The sequence below is a fragment of the Pongo abelii genome, chromosome 18, assembly GCF_028885655.2.
Source record: "Pongo abelii isolate AG06213 chromosome 18, NHGRI_mPonAbe1-v2.0_pri, whole genome shotgun sequence".
In the NCBI taxonomy this organism is placed as follows: Eukaryota; Metazoa; Chordata; class Mammalia; order Primates; family Hominidae; genus Pongo; species Pongo abelii.
Genome location: NC_072003.2, coordinates 22,113,934 through 22,138,454, shown reverse-complemented (window position 1 = coordinate 22,138,454; position 24,521 = coordinate 22,113,934). Strand labels below are relative to the sequence as shown.

Here is a 24,521-nt window from a genome sequence, read left to right as displayed (position 1 = left end):
CGCCTGTAATCTCAGCACTTTGGGAGGCCAGTGGGTCGATCACCTGAGGTCAGGAGTTCGAGACCAGGCTGGCCAACATGGTGAAACCCTGTCTCTACTAAAAATACAAAAATTAGCTGGACATGGTGGCACATGCCTGTAGTTCCAGCTACTCGGGAGGCTGAGGCAGGAGAATCACTTGAACCCATCGGTCAGAGGTTGCAGTGAGCCGAGCCTGGGTAACACAGCAATGCTCTGTCTCAAAAAAAGAAAGAAAGAAAGAAAAAAAGACATGGCCCTACTTATGGAACCCACAGGATCTCCTAGGCCCTATCTTTAAGCAGTTCATTTCCTTAGTCCTCCGGCAGTCCCACAGTGAAGTAAGTATATCACGAAACAAGGTTCTCAGTGGGAATGCAAATTCTGCTCAGAGCAACTTGAAAGACCATTTTTTTTCTATTTATGTGTTTGTTACTGACTGGCCCAGAGAATGTGCCTATTATTATGCCTCATTAAAAAGAGAGCAGCTTTGTCCCCAGAACTTGGCTCCTCTCACCCGCCCCGCCCAGTTTCCACTCTAAAGGACGGAGCTAAAATAAACAGTTATTTAAAGGTTGGGGCATGCGGGGTTCCAAAGCAGATTTTTAGTTCTATCCTCAGAAGACTTGCCCCATATAGAAAATATTGTCTGGAGACTTCTCCATCTTATCTTAGTAATTAGAAATCAAATCCTACCCCATGTGACAGCAGTTTATCCTTATAGTTTAAAGTTCAGAATAATCATGTCAACTTCATGTAACACTTTGTTTTGTAGCTATTAAGAGCCATGGAAGCTCATTTAAGATATAATGGATTTTTTTTTAAGACCTACAGAAAAAGGAGAACTCAGATTCCCTGTAGTAAAGAATATTGTCCCCTTTTTGAGTAATACCCCACAAGCACAGGCAACCAAAGCAAAAATGGACAAATGGGATCAGATCAACTTAAAAAGCTTCTGCACAGCAAAGGAAACAATCAACAAAGTGAAAAGAGAACCCACAGAATGGAAGAAAATATTTGCAAACTACCCATCTGATAAAGGATTAATAACCAGAACATAAGGAGCTCAAACAACTCTATAGGAAAAAAAATCTAATAATCAGATTTTAAAAATGGGCAAAAGATTTCAATAGATGTTTCTCAAAAAAAAATTACAAATGGCAAACAAGCATACGAAAAGGTGCTCAACATCATTGATCAGAGAAATGCAAATGAAAACTATAATGAGATATCATCGTACCCCAGTTAAAATGGCTTTTATCCAAAAGACAGGCAACAACAAATGCTGGTGAGAATGTGGAGAAAGGGGGAACCCTCACACACTGCTGGTGCAAATGTTAAATTAGTACAACTACTACGGAGAACAATTTGGAGGTTTCTGAAAAAGCTAAAAATAGAGCTACCATATGATCCAGCAATCCCACCACTGGATATACACCCAAAAGAAAGGAAATCAGTATATCAAAGAGATATCTGCACTCCTGTTTGTTGCAGCACTGTTCACAATAGCCAAGATTTGGAAGCAATCTAAGTGTCCATCAACAGACAAATGGATAAAGAAAATGTGGTACATATACACAATGGAGTACTATGCAGCCATAAAAAAGGAGATTCTGTCATTTGCAACAACATGGGTGAAACTGGAGGGCATTATGTTAAGTGAATTAAGCCAGGCACAGGAAGGCAAACTTTGCATGTTCTCACTTATCTGTGGGAGCTAAAAATAAAAACAATTGAACCCGTGGAGACAGAGAGTAGAAGGATAGTTACCAGAGGCTGGGAAGGGTAATGGTGGGGCATGGTGGGGAGTGGGAATCGTTACTGCGTACAAAACAAAAATAGTTAGAAAGAATGAATAAGACTTAGTATTTCATAGCACAACACAGTGACTCTAGTCAATAATTTAATTGTACATTTAAAAATAACTGAAAGAATATAACCGAATTGTTTGTAGCACAAAGGATAAATGCTTGAGGGGATGGATACCCCATTCTCTAGGATGTAATTATTATACACTGCCTGCCTGAATCAAAACATCTCATGTACCTTGTAAATATATATACTTACCAAGTATCTACAAAAATTTTTTTAGAAAAGGAAAAAATATATATTGGCCTGGTTCCACTAGAGGAAGGGGAAAAGCAGCAAGTATATGGACTAGGCTTCCTCCATCCATGTCCTCTGCGGTTCATGGGACATTCATTTTTTTTTTTTGAGACGAACTCTTGCTCTGTCACCCAGGCTGGAATGCGGTGATGTGATCTCAGCTCACTGCAGCCTCTGCCTCCCGGGTTCAAGCGATTCTCCTGCCTCAGCCTCCCGAGTAGCTGAGACTACAGACACATGCCACCGTGCCAGGCTAATTTTTGTATTTTTAGTAGAGACGGGGTTTCACCATGTTGGGCAAGCTGGTCTTAACTCCTGGCCTCAGGTGATCCGGCTGTCTTGGCCTCCCAAAGTGCTGGGATTACAGGCGTGAGCCACTGTTCCCAGCTGGGACATCCATGTTTCTTTTCCATATCCCTTTTTTTTTTTTTTTTTTTTGCTTATATTTCAATGTCTCAGAACGATCATAGCATATCCCATCTTAAAGGCAAAACCAAACCAGAAAAACCCCACTCAGGCCTTGCTGACCCAACACCACAGTTCACTGTATTTGAGAGCCCTTTTTCTTGGGGCAGGGACTTCACTTTTTCAAGCAGCATTCTATCGTTCTTTCCACACAGCAACTGACGCATCTCACGGCACTGCTCTCTGCTGGGCGGAGAGCAGACACAGCCACCATCCCCATATTCATAGTAAGAGAAACTCCAGCAACACAGCCACCGTCCCCGTATCCGTAGTAAGAGAAGCTGCATAAACATAGCCACTGCCCCCATATTTGTAAGAGTACTGTAGTACTCCTGGAGTGCTCTATTGTAAGAATTGTTGGGGTCCTTGCTAAAAATATGGGGACTGACTACCTCATCACTTTGTATATATGATGAGTAAAAGCCAGGGATGCTCACTGGCAAAATATCACATTTGACATTTTCCATCTGAAGTTTCAGGCTCTCCTGTTCTCAACCTGAGTAGTTTCAAAAGGTCTGTGGACCACTGAAAGAACATGATATTCAGGAAACTTCTGCAAGGACAGGAAGAAATCAAACACTCAGAACACAAAACCATTAAAACCCCACAGATGGACTCCAAAATATATGTCACAAGCAAATAGCTGCGGGAAAGGGTGAGATGCGACAGAAGCTGAAAATAAGGGCTTACTTGAAGATGCTAGGTAAACTGTATGTTTTGATTATTCATGCTGCCTAGCTACTATAAATGATTGGGTCAACCGTTCCTGTTGGATGAAGATATCTTTATATCAACTCTAAGATCATTTGAAGAAAAAGTGAAAACAGCCTTAAGTTCCAAAATGTAAAAAAAAAAAAAAAAAAAAAGAAATTACTGCACTGTTGCACCAAGCAAGTAATATAGCTAATAAACAGCGTAAGGCAGATCTATATGTTTTGAGGTATATTTGAGGTATAAAGACATCTATGACATATTACATACAAAAAATAGGGGGAGAGGGTGGCGGGGGAAAAAAAGGAAAAAAAAATGACAGAAAGTCACACAGCTGTATACGTGTGAGCCTATCTTTGCAAAGGAAAAAAAGTACATAAACTTACGTAGATGCATAGAAAGGTCAGGCAAGATAAATGCCAAACTATTAGGTGTAATATTGGAGTGGCGGATGAGGTGGACACCAAATCTTTCACTTACTGATAGGCTACTGTCTTGGAATTTTAATTGAAATTTATTATTATTGAGACTTTGCTCTTGTTGCCCAGGCTGGAGTGCAATGGCATGATCTCGGCTCACTGCAACCTCCACCTCCTGGGTTCAAGTGATTCTCCTGCCTCAGCCTCCCAAGTAGCTGGGATTATAGGCATGAGCCACCATGCCCGGCTAATTTTTTGTATTTTTAGTAGAGACGGGGTTTCTCCATGTTGGTCAGGCTGATCTCGAACTCTTGAACTCAGGTGATCTGCCTGCCTCTGCCTCCAAAAGTGCTGGGATTACAGCCATGAGCCACTGTGCCCGGCCTATTATTATTATTATTATTATTTTTTTTTTTTTTTTTTGAGGCAGAGTCTTGCTCTGTCACCCAGGTTGAAGTGCAGTGGTGCGATTTCAGCTCACTGTAACCTCTGCCTCCTGGGTTCAAGCAATTCTCCTGCCTCACCCTCTCAAGTAGCTGGGATTATAGGCATCTGCTACCATGCCCCTGTAGGAGCTCGGTTAGGGTGGTGGCAGAAATTGTAAGAGAAAATTACAGGAAAAACGCAAGCTTTCTTGGAAGGCAGGAAGGTTTTACAAAAGCTTTAGGAAAGGGTTATGGCTGAAGGCAGCCTAATCCTATTTACCTTGAGTTGATAGGAAAAGAGCAAATAGTAAGTGAATGTGGGGGAGTTTATCTAAATAGCTTGTTTACTCATGTGGTCCTAAGACTGACCTTTGATCATCTGTGGGTGTATGACTGCTCTCTACTCAGGAGGTCAGCAATGTTAATTACCTTCTAGTGGTGTTTACTCAAGACCTTTGTCATTTAATCTGTACTAAATAAATGCGAACTTTGCCAGCTTATCAAAGCCAATGCTGCAGACTCAGGCACCAGAGCCCCTTAGCCATGCTGACAGGCAAAATATCTGTGTCAGTCTTTCATCCATCACTGGGTCCGGGTCTGCAGGTCAGACCCGGCATACCTGGCTAATTTTTGTATTTTTTTAGTAGAGATGACATTTCACCATGTTGGCCAGGCAGGTCTCGAACCCCTGACCTCAGGTGATCTGCCTGCCTCTGCCTCCCAAAGTGCCAGGATTACAGGCGTGAGCCACCGTGCCTGGCCTATTTTTATTATTATTTTTTGAGACAGGGCCTTGCTCTGCTGCCCAGGCTGGATTGCAGTGGTACCGTCATAGCTCACTCCTGCCTCGACCAACCCTCCCACTTCAGCCTGCCAAGTGGCTGGGACTACGGATGTGTGCCATTATGCCTGCTAATTTTTTATTTTTAGTTTTTTTTTAATTCATATTTTGTACAGACGGGAGTCTCACTATGTTGCCCAGGCTTAAATTTCTAAAAATAATTTTTCTTGAACATACAAAGGCAATACAAGTTCACTGTAAAATGTTCAGTCCTAGAAATGTATAAAACAGAAAGATGGCACAACAATGTACTCCCTTCCTATTTAACCAGAGTAGGACAAGGTGGAGATGGGAGTAGGGACAGGGCCACACACTGCATGGACTCTAATACTCCTGCTGTTCTAAGGGGCGGCCACACCAGTTCCCTGTATGTATAAGGCACAGCACCTAGCTGAGGGGTGACACACACTCTATGGGGAACCAATCAGGGATGCTGTTCTGCACTGCACCATGAGGCGGGCAGGAAGGGTCCTCTCTAATTAGCTTCTCCATGAAATGAGTCAGACTTCAGGCTTGAAACTCCCCAGTCAGTCCACTTGCAAGGGTTCTTCTTCTCAAGGCTTTAAAAAGCTCCATACCGTGCTCTGGGGCCTCTTCGAGCTCCCGTAGATAATTCAGGGGCAGTAACCTCCCACCGGCACGTCCACCTGAGGAGCCCCACTGGCATCTGTTGTGTGTACTGAGGCTTTGAATATGCCTCTGTCTGAACAATAGAGTTACACATTCTAAAATGCTAAAATACCAATTGGGCAACTGTCAGAAAGCTTCAAAATGCTCAGAAATAAGATGCAGGTTATTTATTGTCTGCCAGAGCAAAAACTTGCAAAGAGTTCATATATTTTTCAACAGGAGTTTGGAGGAAAAAAATAGGCAGGAGCCATTTGAAGAAATAATTTGTAGCACTTCCAAAAAAAAAAAAAAAGAAGAAGAAACAGAATACCAAACAGCCATTACAAAGAGGGTATTGATTGACACCAAGATTTACAGAGAAGCCAAAAAAGGCTTATGAAAAACACTGTAGAAGACATAATTCCATTTATTGCTAAAGGGGAAAGAGAACTACATATATATATAGGAGAATATAGATAAATGGAGAGGGAAGGAGAAAGGAAAGTAGAATAGAGAGGCAGAGAGCATATAAGAATAATGAATATTTTAAAATGGATATATAAAAGAAAAAAATCAAGATGTCCATACTGTTAACAACAGCAGATTTGGGGGTGGGGTGGGGAGATACAGCATATTATTGGAGACTTTTATCTCAGGGCTTTTTACTTTGAAAGAGTCCTACATTTCTGTATGGTTGGAAGTTTTTCAAACGAGCATTCTGAATTTTTATAGCGAAAGTCATTAAGATTTAAAATACAGATTGCCTAGATTTTCAACTGGATACAGGACAATCTCACCAAACACCCTCAATACATGATAAAAGGAATTCAGACTTAACTAGGACCTACAAGAGTAAATGCAACCTTTTGTATCGTTGGCATTGGTGATATGGAAAACGAGTCAATACATGAATCATAGGTGACAGTCAAGAAGTGATAACCCAACCCACCTTCAAAATCAGCATTTTGCTTTTTTTTCAATAATGCATTAGGTCAGTGCCAATAGAAATCTTTACCACTCGTCAGTCATAAACTCCTAAGGCTAAACAAGACCTCAAAGGTAATTCAATTCACTCCTAGATCTTCAATCCATCAATCCAACTACCCTCCTAGGTAACTACCCTCCTAGGTAACTCAGGTAACTCAGACTGACAGCTGTCCTAGCCCAGGAAGATCAAAGAATAGAAAAACCATTATTTCTTCTTTCTTTTTTTTTTTTTGAGACAGGGTCACACTCTGTCGCCCAGGCTGGAGTGCAGTGGTGCAGTCACGGCTCACTGCAACCTCCACCTCCCAGGTTCAAACAATTCTCGTGCCTTGTTAGCCTCCCGAGTAGCTGGGACTACAGGCGCATGCCACCACGCCCGACTAATTTTTGTATTTTTAGTAGAGACAGGGTTTTGTCATGTTGGCCAGGCTGGTCTCAAACTCCTAGCCTCAAGTGATCCACGGTCTTGGCCTCCCAAAGTGCTGGGATTACAGGCATGAGCCACCGTGCCCAGCCAAAAATCATAAGTTCTTAAGACAAGATGTTCCAGGGGGTTGAAGACTCCCATCTCTTGAATATGTATTAGTAAAGCAGGGTTCTGGCTATAAAAATCATCACTCTCTCTCAAGGTATACAAACCCCATTGCAAAATATCTTTACCCATCTTCAACATTTTCTATCTCTGTATGAGTTTAGGTTTGGATTGACAATATCAATATCATGGAAACTACCACATAAAATGCAACATCCAGACATATCTTCTTCCTGAAAACTTTGTCTGCAATGAAGATGTGCTGTCACCAAGTGATGGGGTGCCTTTGGCAAAGCCTTGTGGTCTCAATGGCCAAGTCATCCACAGGCAAGTCACTGATAGAGATTCACCACTATCTATTACTAGCCTGTGTTTTTGTAATAGAACTTGTTATTCCAACAGCTAAGTTTGAGGACTTATGGGCCACTATTTTGATATGTACATAGAGCAAGATGTAAAGAAATATGAATCTCCAGGAACAATTAAATACCTTATACATTAATGCTTAATTGCTACCAATGACGGCTTAATCTAACTTTGATTTTGCCACCTGGTTTATGCAGAATACCTTTTAAGTTCATTCTGAATATCAACACTTAATGTGAACAATCTACTTGGGACATATAAATTACTTCTTAGCTTCAGTAGTACCATCAGAAGGCTCCTGCACTCTCCCTCCCTCTTTTCTCTGAACTGTCAAGGGCTCTCTCACTGAGCCAAGCACGCTCAGCCCATGTGTTACCTAACTCCCACCTCTGAGATACTACTGGATGACATACCTTTCTCTCATCCACGCAGTAGCTCATTTGAGGTTGCGTATTGTCTCTGTGAATAGTAGGCTTAGATTTCCCTAAGCAGAAAGGATTACTTTATTCCTTATATTAATTTTGGTTCTTTGTTTCCTAAATTAGTTTATCTAATGCTCAGTCCATAATAATTGACCTCCAGCAACCACGTGCACTTGGGATTAGAAATACAACTCTGCGTTATGATACAGAAGAACTAACTTAATATAGAGAGGCACAGTGGTTAAATCCAGATAAGGCCACTTATTAGCTGGATGCTCCTGAGCACGGCCTGAGCCTCAGTTTCTCCATCTGCAAAATAAAGATAAACCACCTACCTAATAATACGTACTGAATAAAACTATTTTGCCAGGAGTTCAGACCTCTCAACAATTAGGCCCTCAACTATCACCTTAACTTGGTCTCCTCATTCCTTCCAGATGTACTGTTTTCTCAGCCTCTAGGCCTCAACCTACAATGCCACACACCTTACTTCAGTATAATAAGAAATTCCCTGACCTTCCAGGCTCTTCAATGCCACCTTTTTGTTTTCTTCTTTCAAGTCAAAGGTTAATTCTCTCTTCTCTAAAATTCCCAAGCACATTTTATGTCCATACTGCATGACCTTTATCGTGTGCTGCCTAGTGTAATAAATGTAGGCAGACATGCTCTCCCTGAATGGCCTGTAGTCTCCTTTTCTTGTTTTGTTTTGAGACACGGTCTCACTCTGTTGCCCACGCTGGAGTGCAGTGGTGCAATCTTGGCTCACTGCAACCTCTGCCTAACAGGCTCAAGCGATTCTCCTGCCTCAGTCTCCCAAGTAGCTGGGATTACAGGTGCGCACCACTACCGCCAGCTAATTTTTGTATTTTTAGTAGAGACAAGGTTTCATCATGTTGGCCAGGCTGGTCTTGAACTCTTGACCTCAAATGATCCACCCAACTCGGCCTCCCAAGGTGCTGGGATTACAGGCGTGAGCCACCATGCCCAGCCCAGCCTGTAGTCTCTTTAAGTGCATTCCTGTTGCCCATATAATGCTTGGCACAGTGGACCACATGTAAAAGATGACCAGAAAATACTGACAGGAGGAAGCAAACTGCAGGTTATAATTTAACTATTATAAGGGTCCGAGAGATCGTCAGGAAGAGACTTGCCCTGCCCTTTTTCTGTGGGTTCCATGAGCAGCTGCCATCCAACCCAGGCCCTGACACTCCCTAAGATGGATGGATCATGTGTGGACAGATGTGAGCGTGGGCAACAAGCTTGATGCCATCTGCCCCGCTGTGAACTGTTCCAACTAAAATAACCTACTTTGTCTGCATTCATCAAAGAGGCCTCAGGGTTGGAGAAAACAATAAAATCAAACATTCTTCAAAGGATGTTCTGTTAACTAAACTAGTAAATATGAACTCAAACATAAATCACCAAGACCTGGTAAATGTGTGAAAACCATTTTTCTCCTTCACAAGCCATTCTTGACTCTCCAGGAAGAGGAAATGCAGAATAATTTTTCTCTCCCACACCATGGCCCTGGCTATTTCCATTAGCCATTATAGTTTGTGGTAGCTAGGGGCTCCATATACAGGTTGAACATTCCTAATCTGAAATCCAAAGTGCTCCAAAATCTCAAACTTTTTGAGTAAACGAGACAGGACCTCATGGAGGTGATGCGCTTACAGGGGGAAAAGCTACTTACATATTTACTTGTTAAATAACAGTGATAAGCATAATGGAGGAAAAGCACAGGTGAGCGGATAATATGTCGTACAGGATGACCTGACCTAACTTTCTGTTTACCTGCAGAAATGGGAAGGCCAAGGATGGTTTTCCTAAAGACGTGACATATGAACCCAGCTCTGAAGGATGAAAATGCAAAAAATAAAAGAAAGTAAGTTTTAAAAGAACAGGGGAGATCCCTACAGAAGGTGGGAAAAGCATTATTATTAATGATAATAAAATCATTCTTGGCTGGGCATGGTGGCTCATGCCTGTAATCCCAGCACTTTGGGAGGCTGAGGCAGGTGGATCACCAGAGTTCAGGAGTTTGAGACCAGCCTGGCCAACATGGTAAAACCCCATCTCTACTAAAAAATACAAAAATTAGCCCAGTGTGGTGGTGCATGCCTATAGTCCCAGCTATTTGGGAGGCTGAAGCAGGAGAATCACTTGAACTTGGGAGACGGAGGTTGCAGTGAGCAGATATCATGCCACTGCAGTCCAGCCTGGATGACGGAGCAAGACTCTGCCTCAAAAAAAAAAAAAAAAGTTCTTTTGACCACTATTTCTCTTTAATTGTTCTATCTTATTTCAGCTTTGGAGGAACCGCACTTCTTTTTAGCATAATTCATCAGTTTGTCTCAAAACAAAGATGAAGTTTCCTACAATGCTTTGCATATGAAAAATAATCTGGCTTTCAAACTATAAAATCAAACAGCTCTCAACGTACTGTATACAGTTAGTTCCTAAAACCCATGGCATACTTTCATCATTTGAGAGAATTTTATACTAAGATAATACTTACTGAGCAGCTACTATGTGCCAGTGGGCCAAGTGCTCTAAGACCATTTTCTCATTTAACACTCAACAGATGAGATACTGTCATCATCTCCACTTTACAGATGGGGAAACAGGACAGAAAGGCCGAGTCATCCAAGAGCACCTGGCTTGTAGGTGACAGAGTCAGGATTGGGACCAATGCAAGCAGAAGACTTGAAAGTCAGTACTAATTAGGTCCTCATCCCAACATTCTGCTGTTGGCCAAATACATCATGTAATTCCACATCTCCATGCCTTTGCTCAGGCCATTTACTCAACCAGGAATGCTAATCCTTCCTTCTTCCCTTCCCACGTTCTCATAAACACATGTTCTTCTTTTAAGACCCACCTTAAACATACTTCCATTGTAAAATGCCCCCATTTTCTTTTTTTTTCTTTTTTTTTTTTGAGACACAGTCTCGCTTTGTCGCCCAGGCTGGAGTGCAGTGGTGATATCTTGGCTCACTATAACCTCTGCCTCCTGGGTTCAAGCGATTCTCGTGCCTCAGCCTCCTGAATAGCTGGAATTACAGTAGTACACCACCACAACTGCCTAATTTTTTTAATTTTTAGTAAAGATGGGGTTTCACCATGTTGGCCAGGCTGGTCTCGAACTCCTGACCTCAGGTGATCCACCCACCTCAACCTCCCAAAGTGCTGGGATTACGGGCATGAGCCACCACGCCTAGCCTGTAAAATACCCACCTTTTCTAGATTATAAACTGTAAAGATAAAGAAACAAAGGTAAAAATAAAGGAAAAAAGAATCTGCTCTTGCTGTGGCCTGGTAATAATTTTCTAGGAAGAGCCATTGACAAACAAGGGCAAGAAGTTACCTAGAGAAAGGACGGAAAGAAAAGAGAAACAGACATTGCTAGGCCATCTCCAGTTAAGAAGCATCTGATCGACCAAATCTCTGGCTTGCAAGTCCTTAATTTCTCCTAAATACTCTGGGGTGGTGGGCACGAGCACGTGCACCAAATCCCTGCGCAATCCAGTCTATGCGCAGCACTGGTGTGTACAAAGGAACAGAACCAGGCCTCCCCTGCAACAAGCCCTCATCAGCATCCTGCGCCAGCCTGCCTGAGAGTTCAACAGGAGAGTTCAACAGGAGTGTTCAACAAGAGTTTACTTGTCGGGATGGACCCAGCCTTGGGAAAGCCACAGCCTGCCAAAGAAGATACAACCAAGGCCGGATTAAGGGAGGCAAGAAAATGAACTGGAGGGATGGGGACATTTTATAACCAGCTGCAAGGGGAGGATGTTTAGGGAGGCAAACAAAAGCAGCGCATTTCCATGAGCTTCATTTAATTTATATTTAGCCTTCTCATTCTCAGTAATTGAATGCATTATTTATTTTGGCCAGCAATTGCTGCCTGTGGCTTTCAGGAGAAAAATAATAGGCTTTTAAGGTTTAGCGCCACAGCATTTAGAGACTCGAGTAAAAATCATCAGATAAATTATTAAACATTAAGCGGACTCCACATTCCCACTCTCCTGCAGTAGCTGAAAAGTGACAGGGGAGGCAGACGAGGAGCCCAGAGTCCTGACACCGAGGATGCTGTCTTTATCCATGCACAGCATATGGGGCTGTTCTTACACCAGTTGTCCCTCGGTGGGGACCGAGGACGTTATAGGAAGCGCAACAGGGAGAAACTACTCACAGCTCTCCTTCAACAGTTCTTGGGAGCACCAAATCTTTGATAAGGGGGATACCTTTATCCAGGTAGAGAATTTTTGTTTTACTTTTTCAAAAAAAATTACCATAAAGCCCTATATGGGATCTAATTATAAATTTCCCGAGATCCACAACATTCAGATCCATGGTCCTGATTTTATAACATGGGAAGAAGAAAGATCTAGGCTTCCAAAGCCTCCACTTTCAGTTCTGGTAAGTGGTGTCATAGCTTTGGTATCTGCAGCTCACAATTTGTTCCTAGTATTGCAGGTAAAACCAACTCAGGTGTGCCTACCTAGGTCCACCATTCCTGAGCTTTTAAAGAAGGAACTCATTTATAAGCAGATTTAAAATTTCTAATATCCAAGGAAGCGTCTTCTAATTTTCATCCTGTGCATCACTAGGTTTTGGGTGGTGACTGTTAATTTTTGTTTTGTTTCTCACTAACCCATTATTCTTTTTTTTTTTTTTTTTTTTTCCAAGACAGTCTTGCTCTGTTGCTCAAGTGGTGCGATCTCGGCTCACTGCAACCTCCACCTCCCAGGTTCACGCGACTGTTGTGCCTCAGCCTCCCGATAACCCATCATTCTTATCAAAGCAAGCAGTAGGAGAAAGTTCCATGTTGACCTATACACAATGAAGACACGTGCCTGTCCTAGTGGGGAGAGCGGGTATCACAGACAATAAGTAAACAAACACAGTAAGAAAACATCAGATTGTGGAGTGTGCAATGATGATAATGAGGATGATGCTGCAGAGGTGACGGAGTGGGGTGGGGCGGCTACTCTAGCTAGAGTGGCCAGCAGAGGCCTCCGTAAGGAGCTGTGGCTTGTTCTCACCATCTGCCTTGTAATTTAAAAAAATACAACTATCTGGGGAAAGATCATTGTAGAAAGAGGGAACAAAGCCACAAAGGCTCTGAACTGGGAAGATCACTGAGTATGTTCAAAGAACAGAAGCAGGCCTATGTGGCTAAAGCAAATGGGAGATGAGGATGCAGGCGGTTGAGGATGGAGGTGGGCAGGCACCAGCTCACAGGGGAACTCAAGAGGCAAGTGTTCAGCTGCACTCAGAAGCTACTGAAGTCCCCCATGAGTTAGAAGCAAAACCAAGCCGAGTTTTAAAGGTTCCTAGGCAGTAACCATGTATGAAGACTTCACTGCCCAGAGCTGTTCCAGTTGAATCATGACACAGATGATCCCCAGAACTTCCATGGCAGTGGTTCAAACAATAGAGAAGTGATCACTCTCCAACTGGCCCAGAATGCCCTACCAAGACAATGGCAACAAGTGGTGAGGTGCCAGCCTTGGCATAATCTGTGCAGTTGTGTCGGGAAAAGAACCACCACTGAAAACCTCAGTCCACCTCCTATGGCGCTATGGAAGTGCCCCAGCATTCCTTTAGGCTTCCCAGTCAATGCAGTGGTGAAGGGGCATGGCCTTCAGCCAGACAGATCAGGGGCTGAGAGCTGGCTCAGTGACTCAGGAGTGGACCTACCCCAAGCAAGTTAGTTGGGCACTCTCTGCCTCAGTTTACTCACCTGGGTAATAAGGCACCAACCACAGCACTGGCCCCAAGTGGCTGCTGGGAGGATGAAATGAGATAACTTGTGCAAAGGGCTTGCCACATAACAAATGCTCCATAAATGTCACGTAAAGATTTCTTTTACCCTCTGTGTTATGGCCTGCAGGGTGGGTACCCTGCTGCCAAACTGCCTGCAGGCCCTTGACGTACATTGTTGCGGTAGGTAACCAGGGTGTCCTGCAGCAAACACTTGGGCTTTCTACCTGAGCGCCTTCTCTTGGCTCAAGTGTGGAGCAGGCCAGAATGCCAGGGGGTTAATATCCCAGAAGCAGCACTCTGTCAATGACAGATGAGAATAAAGGGAAAATCACCTGTCTTCCTTGCCCTTCAGGTGGAGAAACACTGGCTGTGTCTGACAACACCTCCCAGATGGGAATGAGCTTCAGCTGCCCACAGGAATGACCTGTTCAATGGTGACTGTTTTTCTGGCTTCCTTTCCTTCCCTGTCTCATTTCACATCACTCTTCTGATATCACTGAGATCACCTTCTCCCAAATAAACGATCCTGAACATCCTTGCCTAATGGATGGCTTTGGTGTCTAGTATGGAAAGATCAGTCTTGGGCAGAAACTTTATCTGTAACAGCAAACTGTAGGGTATTTGTTCTACCACAGATTAGATGGTACTTGTGTGTCTCTGGGGTTTCAAACACACAAACATCCACAACAACAACAAACAAACATGAATCTGCCACTGTGAAGCAGTCCTCATGTCTCACATTCTCCAGGTGTGCTGAGCTCAGGATGTCTGAGCTGCATGACCTGGTCTGTCCTAGACAAATTTAAGAAGGTTCTTACAGGAAGCTATCTGTGCTCTATGATCTGTCTGACTCTATAAATGCATATGTGTCCAATGTGCTTCCTAGCAGAGAAACAAATTTAAAACTCATCATTTATTCATCTTTTTTTTTCTCTCCTCCTTAAAGGAATCTCTCTTGGTCGAGCGCAGTGGTTCACGCCTGTAACCCCAGCACTTTGGGAGGATCACTTGAGCCCAGGTGAGAGGCAGGAGGAACATTTGAGCCCAGGAGTTCAAGACAGGCCCAGGCAACAAAACGAAACTCCATCTCTATAAAACATAAAAATAAAAATATTAGCTGTGTGTGGTGGTGTGCGCCTGCAGTCCCAGCTACTCGGGAGGACTGCTTGAGCCAGGAATTCAAGGTTACAGGAAACTATGATCGCGCTACTACATTCCAGCCTGGGTGACAGAGTGAGACTCTGTGTCTAAAAAAAGAAATCTTTGTCTCTCTCTACACACATACGCACACACCTGAGTCAGTTTTCCTAAGCAGCAAGGGAGTGCCCGAGATGAGAGAATGATGGACTTACCTTGCGAGAGGCACTGGTTGGCCAAGGCCACCTGACCAGAATGCAGGTAAAGATTGAGACGTGTGAAGATGCCCGCCAGGGAGGGGATGGTGATGAAGCAGTAGGCAACACAGGCCTAGGAGAAGGGAAGAAACATTAACGCTGGCAATGCCACGGTGGCAGAATCATATGCCTGTTTTCATCCGTCATGTATTTCCAAGTAAAGAAATTTACAACAGTGAATCTCCCCATTCTGAGCCCCAATTTTCCCCTCTTGTACAACTCTGCTCTGATGACCCTCTAGGAGGACAGGGGTGTGAGGGAAGTGAGTGATAATGCAGGAAAAACAAATCCTCACGCATCATTATGGGAAGTAAATATGTAGCACCTAACATTAATAAACTAAGAAATAGCTGTTTAAACCAATTGCTTAAAAATATGGAGGTAATTAGAAACAGTTACTAAAGAGTTTGAGGTGGCTGACTGAGGAAAGAGGAGCAAGGTGACAAAGGGCAGAGCCAGGATGCTTATTTTTTACTGTAATCTTTTCAGTATAATTTCATGTTTAAAAACACAGACGCATATTTCTTTCTTAAAATTTTGAGCAGGGCTGGGTGTAGTGGCTCACACCTGTCATCCCAACACTTTGGGAGGCTGAGGCAGGAGGATCACTTGAGGCCAGGAGTTCAAGACCAGCCTGGGCAACCTAGTGAGACTCCCCATCTCTACAAAAAACAAAAAAATTACCTGGGCATGGTGGTTACAGTGAGCTATGATGGTGCCACGGCACTCCTGCCTGGGTGACAGAGCAAGACCCTGTCTCCAAAAATAAATGAATGAATAGCTAAATAAATTTTGAGCAGCATCACATCTGATAAAATTTTCAGCTTCAAGAAGCTGAAAATGATTTTTCAAAGTTTAACATCAGGCCAGGTGTGGTGGCTCACGCCTGTAATCCCAGCACTTTGGGAGGCCGAGGCGGGCAGATCACTTGAGGACAGGAGTTCAAAACTAGCCTGGCCAACACGGTGAAACCCCCATCTCTACTAAAAATACAAAAATATTAGCCGGGCATGGTGGCACGCGCCTGTAATCCCAGCTACTTGGGAGGTTGAGGTAGGAGAATTGCTTGAACTTGGGAGGCGGAGGTTGCAGTAAGCCGAGATCACATCACTGCACTCCAGCCTGGGCGACAGAGCAAGACTCCATCTCAAGAAAAACAAAAACAAAGTTGGGCATCATTATTATCTAGAGGAAAAAAGGCCTTTCAGTTACAAGAACAATATTATTATACATATTTTTATATTAGAAAAATATTTTATATTTTATAGTGTTATAAAATACGTGTTATATTAGTATATTAGAGAAAATGAAAGCTAATTCAGCTGGCACATAAAAATGCAGATCCATCGCTCATTCACCTTCCCCACAACACATATTAAAATTCAGACTCATTTAACCATTTCTCTTGAAAACATTAGAAAATAGATCATCCCAGATACAGGGAAAAATTAATCTGAAAAATCAATACTAAACCATTCTTATCATGACACACTCATCTTTTTCTGGGAAGAGTAATTTAGCAACCTGCAAACCAAACAGCCCACTGGAGTTCGAAGTCCAACAGTCCTTATCTTGAGAACATACCCGGACAAATGCAGCCGTCTTTCTGGAATGATTTCCTTTCATTACTTTTCTTGTCTCCATTGCCAACCGGTTCACACTCTGAATTTATTAATAAAATAGAAATGGTAATGAAGTGATGGCCGATTCAGATGAGCGTCTTCCATAGAGATCTGAACATTAACTACATACAGGTCAATGAGAACAAGCTTTCTAGGACCAAGACTGGTTAGCACCAAACCTTTAAATGCCAAGGGGTCATCAGGCCTGATCCAATCATGGCTTGAGCAAACATCTCCAAGAGAGTAGAACAAAAGGCAGTGTTTGCTACGTTAGTCATGCCTTTCGATCAGCATTATAAGTGACCATTTTCTGGCTTAATGAATAGCTGGGGCTCACTTACTCCATTTCCAGAAATCCTACCACACCAAAGTTTAAGAATTTAGAGATCTTAAGAGACACCTCCAAAGCACACCATTTAGACAATCAGACCACACCATTCAGCTATACAGTACCAACAATAAGAACAATAATGATAGTAGCCACATCATCACCAATAGTGTTCCAAGCACTATTTAAGAGCTATACATTCATTGGTTCACTTAAGCTTCATAATCCCAGGGTGGATACTATTACCTCCCCTGTTTTCCAGATAAAGTTTCTAAATTTAGGTCTTAAGTTTAGTTGTGCTAAATAACTTGCTAACCAGCAAACAAATACATATGAAAGTTATTCTCCTTGAATAGACCTGAAATAATGAAAGAGCCTTAGGGAACCCTTCCACAGATATAAAAAGTTTGGACCTGTGGTTCCCAAACTGTGCACCATGGCACCCTAGGGTGCTGCAGCAAAGGCAGCAAACTCACAGGGGTGCCACAGTTTTTTAGGGAATACTTGTTTGTTGCATATTGTAAACAGCAATACTTGTTTGTTGCACATTGTAAAAAGCACTGGTGCAAGGCTGATTTGATGATGGACTGCTTTACATCCCTTATAGCCACATCATATATTTGTAAAACTTGTTTTTCGTGGCTACTATGATCAAAAGCAAGTTTAATCGCTATGCAAAAATAAATATAAAAAAAGTGAATGTAAAACAAGAAATAAGAATAGCATCACCAATCTAATTCCAAATTTTATGAAGCTGTGATATGCCTCATAAGTACACACCCATCATTACTAATTATGGTTAAGAGAAAAATAGGCCGGGCTTGGTTGTTCATGCCTGTAATCCTAGCACTTTGGGATGCCGAGGCAGGTGGATCACCTTAGGTTAAGAGTTCAAGACCAGCCTGGCCAACGTGGTGAAACCTCATCTCCACTAAAAAATACAAAACATTAGCCGGGCACGGTGGCGGGCGCCTGTAATTACAGCTACTCGGGAGGCTGAGAAAAGAGAATCACTTGAACCCAGGAGGTGGAGGTAGAAGTGAGCCAAAATCACGCCATTGCACTCTAGCCTGGGCAACAGAGCAAAACTCCATCTCAAAAAGAAAATAAAAAGTATTATTTTTCTTTCAATTTATATATATACTTTCTTCAAATGGCTATCAAGTTGTTACAGCATAAATACTTAAGTTGTCTGAACCTAACTTCTTTTTTTTTTTTTTTTTTTTGAGATGGAGTCTCCCTTTGTTGCCTAGGCTAGAGCGTAGAGTGCAGTGGCACGATCTCTGCTTACTGCAACCTCCACCTCCCAGATTCAAGCGATTCTTCTGCCTCAGCCTCCCAAGTAGCTGGGACAACAGGTGCCTGCCACCACGCCTGGCTAATTTTGGTATTTTTAGCAGAGACAGGGTTTCACCATATTGGCCAGGCTGGTCTCAAACTCCTGACCTCAAGTGATCTGCCAGCCTCAGACTCCCAAAGAGCTGGGATTACAGGTGTGAGCCATCACATTCAGCCTGAACCTAACTTCTTAATAAACAGGGTTGTTAATAATTCTTTTGGTCTGAGGGCACCATAAAAAGTTACTGAGAGATGCCATGATCCAAGAAAGTTGGGAACCTCTTGTTAGGTAAGAAGGGGCTCCTTCTGGTTAGATTTCTGTAACTAATCATTGTAAATCACTTAACTCTGTTGCTGGCATGCAGAAATGGGAAAATGCAAATCTCACAGAAAAATACATCAATAAAACCAAAGTTGTAAGTTTATTAACCTTTGAGAAACCACCTTTCATACCATAGAGAACAGTAACAAAATAGGACTAGAAGAATCCCAGATTAAGGCTGGGCACAGTGGTTCATGCCTGTAATCCCAGCATTTTGGGAGGCCAAGACAGGAGGATTGCTGGAAGTGAGGAATTTGAGACCAGCTTGGGCAACACAGTGAGACCCCATCTCTCAAAAAACAAAACAAAACAAAATTTAAAATAGCCGGGCATGGTGGCTTGAGCTGGTAGTCCCAGCTACTCAGGAGGCTGAGACAGGAGGATTGCTTGAGCCCAGGAATTCAAGGCTACAGTGAGCTATGATTGCGCCACTGCACTCTAGCCTGGGTGACAGAGTGAGACCCTGTCTCTAATAAAATAAAATAAAAATAAATGATTGGGATGTAGATGATCAATAAATATTTATTGAGAGAAGAAACTAATGAATGAAAATACTTACATGAATCAACTGCACAAGAACAGGCTCCAGATTGCAAAACATTGACCTGGACTCCACATAAAAACTCAGCTGTTGTTCAAAATCACGGCCAAAGGAAACCTACAATCAAGGAGAAAGATACTGAAGGGGACAGTGGTATTGTTAGAGGGAACGCAGGCACATGGTATGACTGAAATACTATTATGGCCACCTCATCTTTATGACATGGGCACTGGACTAGAACATAAGAAGCCAAAGGGTATAAAACAGAAGCTCAGAGTGTAAGTAGAATTTTCCAGGCTCCGAAGGAAACCACTGGAAAGGGAATAATGGGATATTGTTTGTCAGCTGTGGCCTTTTCACAGAACATAAATGTGGTTATTGGGGGCCATTTGTCAGAAGGTTTGCCATCGTAACAGTCATAGCTTTCTGCTTCCTGATGGGGACCCAACCTTGGCAGCTCACTGGTGGCTACAGAAGCCATAGATGGAAGTTTTTCCACCATTAAACATCCCCTCTTCTCCTATTTCTTCAAATTTATGAACAGCTGGTTAGTAAGAAAAACTTTACTGTACATCAATCATTTTTGTCCAGATGAGATTTAACATCGCCATTTCCATTACAGCTATCATGTTTCATATCTGATTTCCTTATATTCTTTTCCATAATAACTTGGTAACTTTCAGACAATGCCATAAAAAGATAAATACCACATGATGAGTACAAAAAGCAAGGGCAAAGGAGACTGACCTGGGGAAATCCATATGTCTGTTTCCTAACACGGGAATTGAAAGGCTAATCCTGAATCTTCATCAAAATTGATATTTTACCCACAAAGTCAGGTGGACTAATCAACCCGCACTATTGAACGAGTCAGAATTTCAAGGTTATTTGCAAAGTGATCTCGTCATTTTCATCTGGGTCAGCTTTGGTCCTGACTTTTCTATTAAAATAGAAGATATTGGCAGCAGTTGGTGTTTTGGCTTAGAGCACCCAGAATGAAGGCGAAGACTGTTCAGGCTGGGATAGTATAATGGTGGGATGTTCCCAAAGGAGGCTACAGGAAACCCTCCCACTCTGCTAGCCCTTCTGCAGTGTCTCTGTGGACCACCCCCCATCAAGAGGCAGAGCCTCTTCCCCTCCAGACTGGCTCTGTGACTTGCTCTGACCCACAGATTGCAGTAGAATGTGGCAGGGGTTTACTGTGTGATTTCTTTTTTTTTTTTTTTTTTTTTCCCCAAGACGGAGTTTTGCTCTGTTGCTCAGGCTGGAGTGCAGTGGTATGGTCTTGGCTCACCACAACCTCTGCCTCCCGGGTTCAAGCGATTCTCCTGCCTCAGCCTCCCGAGCAGCTGGGATTACAGGCATGCACCACAACACCTGGCTAATTTTGTATTTTTAGCAGAGACAGGGTTTCACCATATTGGTGAGGCTGGTCCCGACCTGACCTCAGGTGATCCACCTGCCTCAGCCTCCCAAAGTGCTGGGATTACAGATGTGAGCCACCGCGCCTGGCCTCACGGTATGATTTCTAAGCCTTGGCCTTAAAATGCCTTGCTGCTTCTGTCTGTGCCTTCATAGAAGGCAGCACCAAGTAAGAGACTCAACTGAAACCACTGACTGAGGAGAACAGTGGTGAGAAAGAGAGGACGTGGAAGAAAACCAAGATGGCCCCAGCCCATATCCAGCACCAAAACGCTGGAGAAGGGAACAAGGCCACTGTGGATCCTCCAGCCTAATTGTGCCACACCAGTGCCACACCAACACTCCCTGTGGCAGCCTGGTTACCAAGCTGATCCACAGAGTTTGAGAACTAATAAAAAACTCATGCTGGGCGCAGTGGCTCAGGCCTGTAATCTCAACACTTTGGGAGGCCGAGGCTGGAGGATTGTTTGAAACCAGGAGTTGGAAACCAGCCTGGGCAACATAGCGAGACCCCTGTCTTGACCCCCCAAAAAAAATCAACGAAAAAAAGCCCTGTTATTTAAAGCCACTAAGTTTTGGGATGAGCTGTTACTCAGCAGTAGATAAATAAAACAGATGGGGAGTGGATATCTGGCGTTTTGCCTGCCCGGCATAGTTTCCATCACCATCTGATGATCTGCATCAGCTGCTTCAGGGCACACCTTCTTTCCACTCTTGGCCCTCCTGACTCAGGTCACCCAGGTGTGCTTGGGGCTATGACCCATGTCAATCTAAAGAGACTCAATCCCAGGACTTTGCTGGAGTCCCGCCTGCTGGGCTACAGAGCTGGCGGGGATGGAAACCTGGAGCTGTGGTGGGGCGAGCCCAGCTGAGCCGGAGGCCAACAGGGCAGAGCCCAGGGCTAAAGACAGACAGGAGGCCGGGTGCAGTGGCCCACGCCTGTAATCCCAGCACTTTGGGAGGCCGAGGCGGGTGGATCACGAGGTCAGGAGATCGAGACCATCCTGGCTAACACGGTGAAATCCCGTCTCTACTAAAAATACAAAAAATTAGCCAGGCGTGGTGGCGGGCGCCTGTAGTCCCAGCTACTCGGGAGGCTGAGGCAGGAGAATGGTGTGAACCCGGGAGGCGGAGCTTGCGGTGAGCCGAGATCCCACCACTGCACTCCAGCCTGGGAGACAGACCGAGACCCCGTCTCAAAAAAAAAAAAAAAGACAGGGAAGGCAGGTCCTGATGACATCCCGGAGACCCTGAGCACGGCTGCTGCTTTGGAGAGTTCCAGCCCCTGGACTTTTTGTCACATGAGCCAAGAAATCCCCGCTCCCATCACCCTCCCACCCCCAACCTTTTTCCTCTTAAGCCAGTTTGTCTTGGCTCTCTTTGCCCCCAGGGGAGTCCTGGCTAATGTAAGATGTTTTCTAATTTCATCTTATCTCACTAAGAATGAAAAGCACCAGAGAACATAATGTTAACTGCTTTCGCCAGCATAAGGATAAACAATTACATCACACTTCCAAGTGCACTGAAACTTCTTCCCTAATACTTACCATTTTTATAAATCCATTAATCAAATATGACAGCATTCTCTTCTCATCCTCAAGAGTGAGTGCACTAAAATCAATAATTGTACATAATTAACACGGAGGTAATAGATGAAAGTTTCTAAAGAAAAAAATACACAAGGGTTAAGTAATTTAACACGTAAGAACATTTTGCATTTTCTAGATTTAAAAAACTCCCAACAGGCTGTTTATTTTTCCTTTGATAAAAATACATAATCACAATTAACATAATTTAAATATGTTTCTCATCTCCCACAAAGACACTATTCTCAAGATATATTTATTAACAAGAAAAGGTAACTTTCACTTCTTTGGAACTTGGGCAGCAAGGTCTAATGTCAAATTTTGTATTTCAGGGAAATTTCATTGAATATTTTATTTAAAAAATCTCCAGCGGGGTGTGCTGGTTCACACCTGTAATCCCAGCACTTAGGAAGGCAGAGGTAGCAGGTTCGTTTGAGCCTAGGAGTTGGAGACCAACCTGGGCAACATGACGAGACCCCGTTCTCCCCAAAAAGGAAACAGAAATATTTCCAATGTACAGCAAAGTTGAAAGAATTTCCAGTAAACACCCATACACCCACCATCGAAATCCTGCCATCACCATTTTACTTGTTTTACACATAATTATCCATTCCCCTCTCCATCCATCAATCCATCTTATTTTTTTCATACATTGTAAAGTAAATCGCAGGTCTCAGTTGCTTCTATTTAATAGAAAATGTAACACAAATATAAATAAGAAAAAGTCATTATAGTTTTGATTATACTTGTGAAGGCCTATCAATAGTTCCCCAAATTTATTTAAAAAAATTTTTTTAGGAGCCCAGAGAAAACAGGAGTCAAGGTTTTTGCTTGTTGGTTTGTTCTCGGAGAAAATGTTTTGGCAAAGATTGCCCACTGTCCTTCAATACAAATGCCCACTTCGTTCTTTTTTGTTTTTGTTTTTGTTTTGAGACGGAGTTTCGCTCTTGTTGCCCAGGCTGGAGTGCGATGGCATGATCTTGGATCACTGCAACCTGTGCTTCCCAGGTTCAAGCAGTTCTCCTGCTTCAGCCTCCCAAGTAGCTGGGATTACAGGCACGTGCCAAGGCGCCCAGCTAATTTTTTGTATTTTTTTTTTTTTTTTTAAGTAGAGACGGGGTTTCACCATGTTGGCCAGGCTGATCTCAAACTCCTGACCTCAGGTGATCCACTCATCTTGGCCTCTTAAAGTGCTGAGATTACAGGTGTGAGACACCATGCCCAGCCCCACTTCGTTCTTAAAACAACATTCCCTAGCCTCCTTCCCAGCTAGGGGTGGCTATGGGACAGTTCTGAACAATGGGATGTGAACACAAGTGATGTGTTAGCCTTCCCAGCTTTGTCCCTAAAAGAAAGCTGCTGTTCCCCAATGCCCACAGGCTGGAACATGGACATGGTTGAGGCACATCAGCTTCCAGGAAGAAGACAAGGACAACACCCCAGATAGACTGGGAGAACAATAAGACAGAAATAACCTGGATGATGTTTGAAAGAAGAGCTGCCCTACCCCTACCTTCTGGACTGTCTACTACGCACAATTTTAACAAGACAGAAATCAACATTCTATTTTACTTAAGCCAAAACCCAATATCTCACGAATCTAAGTGCCTTTCTGGATGCTTTTTGTGTTTTTATTTCTATTTTCTCTAACTAAAGTCTACTGGTTCCATTTTTATGAAATGGCTCGACACTTTGATTTTCGTAACTACCCATGAATTTGAAAGCACAAAAAATCATGGAAGTAAAGATTCTAAAATGCAGAGAAAACAAAGAAGAAATACAGTTCATCTTGTTGATGGTTAAGTTCCAAAACAATTTTCTCCACTCTTGTAACATTTTCCAGTAAATCAAGCGGCTGTGTTTAAAAATTCTTTGGGGACTAAAATTTCAGCCACAAATAAGCAGGAATTGCCCTAAGCACAGTCAAATGAAAACGTATTTTAAAAATAAACAAACAAAAACCAGAAAGCAAAGCAGTGACTATTCAGCCTTTGACTGAAAGGTAATGCCTGTGGATAGGTCTCAGCCTCAAGCAGTTTCATTTGAATTTCAAATAATTGGCTAATATAGAGATGAAATAAAAAGGCTATATTACTGGATGAGTGAGCTCATTATTATACTATCTGCTGCTCTCAGAAATCTCCAAGAGACATGGAGTTTGAGTTCATTTGAATGAAACCAGCTTTTTACCCACAACATAAATTCCTTTCTAACAACATCTGCCACATCGCTTTCTCAAGGTTACCCTCAGCCTCCTTCCTCTCCTGGACTAGAATGTCCTTGTTAACAAGAATC

General features: G+C 43.0%; 1 protein-coding gene across 2 annotated transcripts in view; it reads right to left on the bottom strand.

Moving 5' to 3' along the window:
* VPS35L (VPS35 endosomal protein sorting factor like) overlaps positions 1 to 24,521 on the bottom strand; it is a 145,166-nt gene that overhangs the window by 33,939 nt on the left and 86,706 nt on the right. For both annotated transcript variants that reach the window (NM_001132616.1, XM_054533148.1), the window contains 4 exon segments: positions 15,026 to 15,140; positions 16,652 to 16,729; positions 19,237 to 19,335; positions 22,188 to 22,251. In NM_001132616.1, the coding sequence (NP_001126088.1) occupies positions 15,026 to 15,140; positions 16,652 to 16,729; positions 19,237 to 19,335; positions 22,188 to 22,251 (356 nt within the window).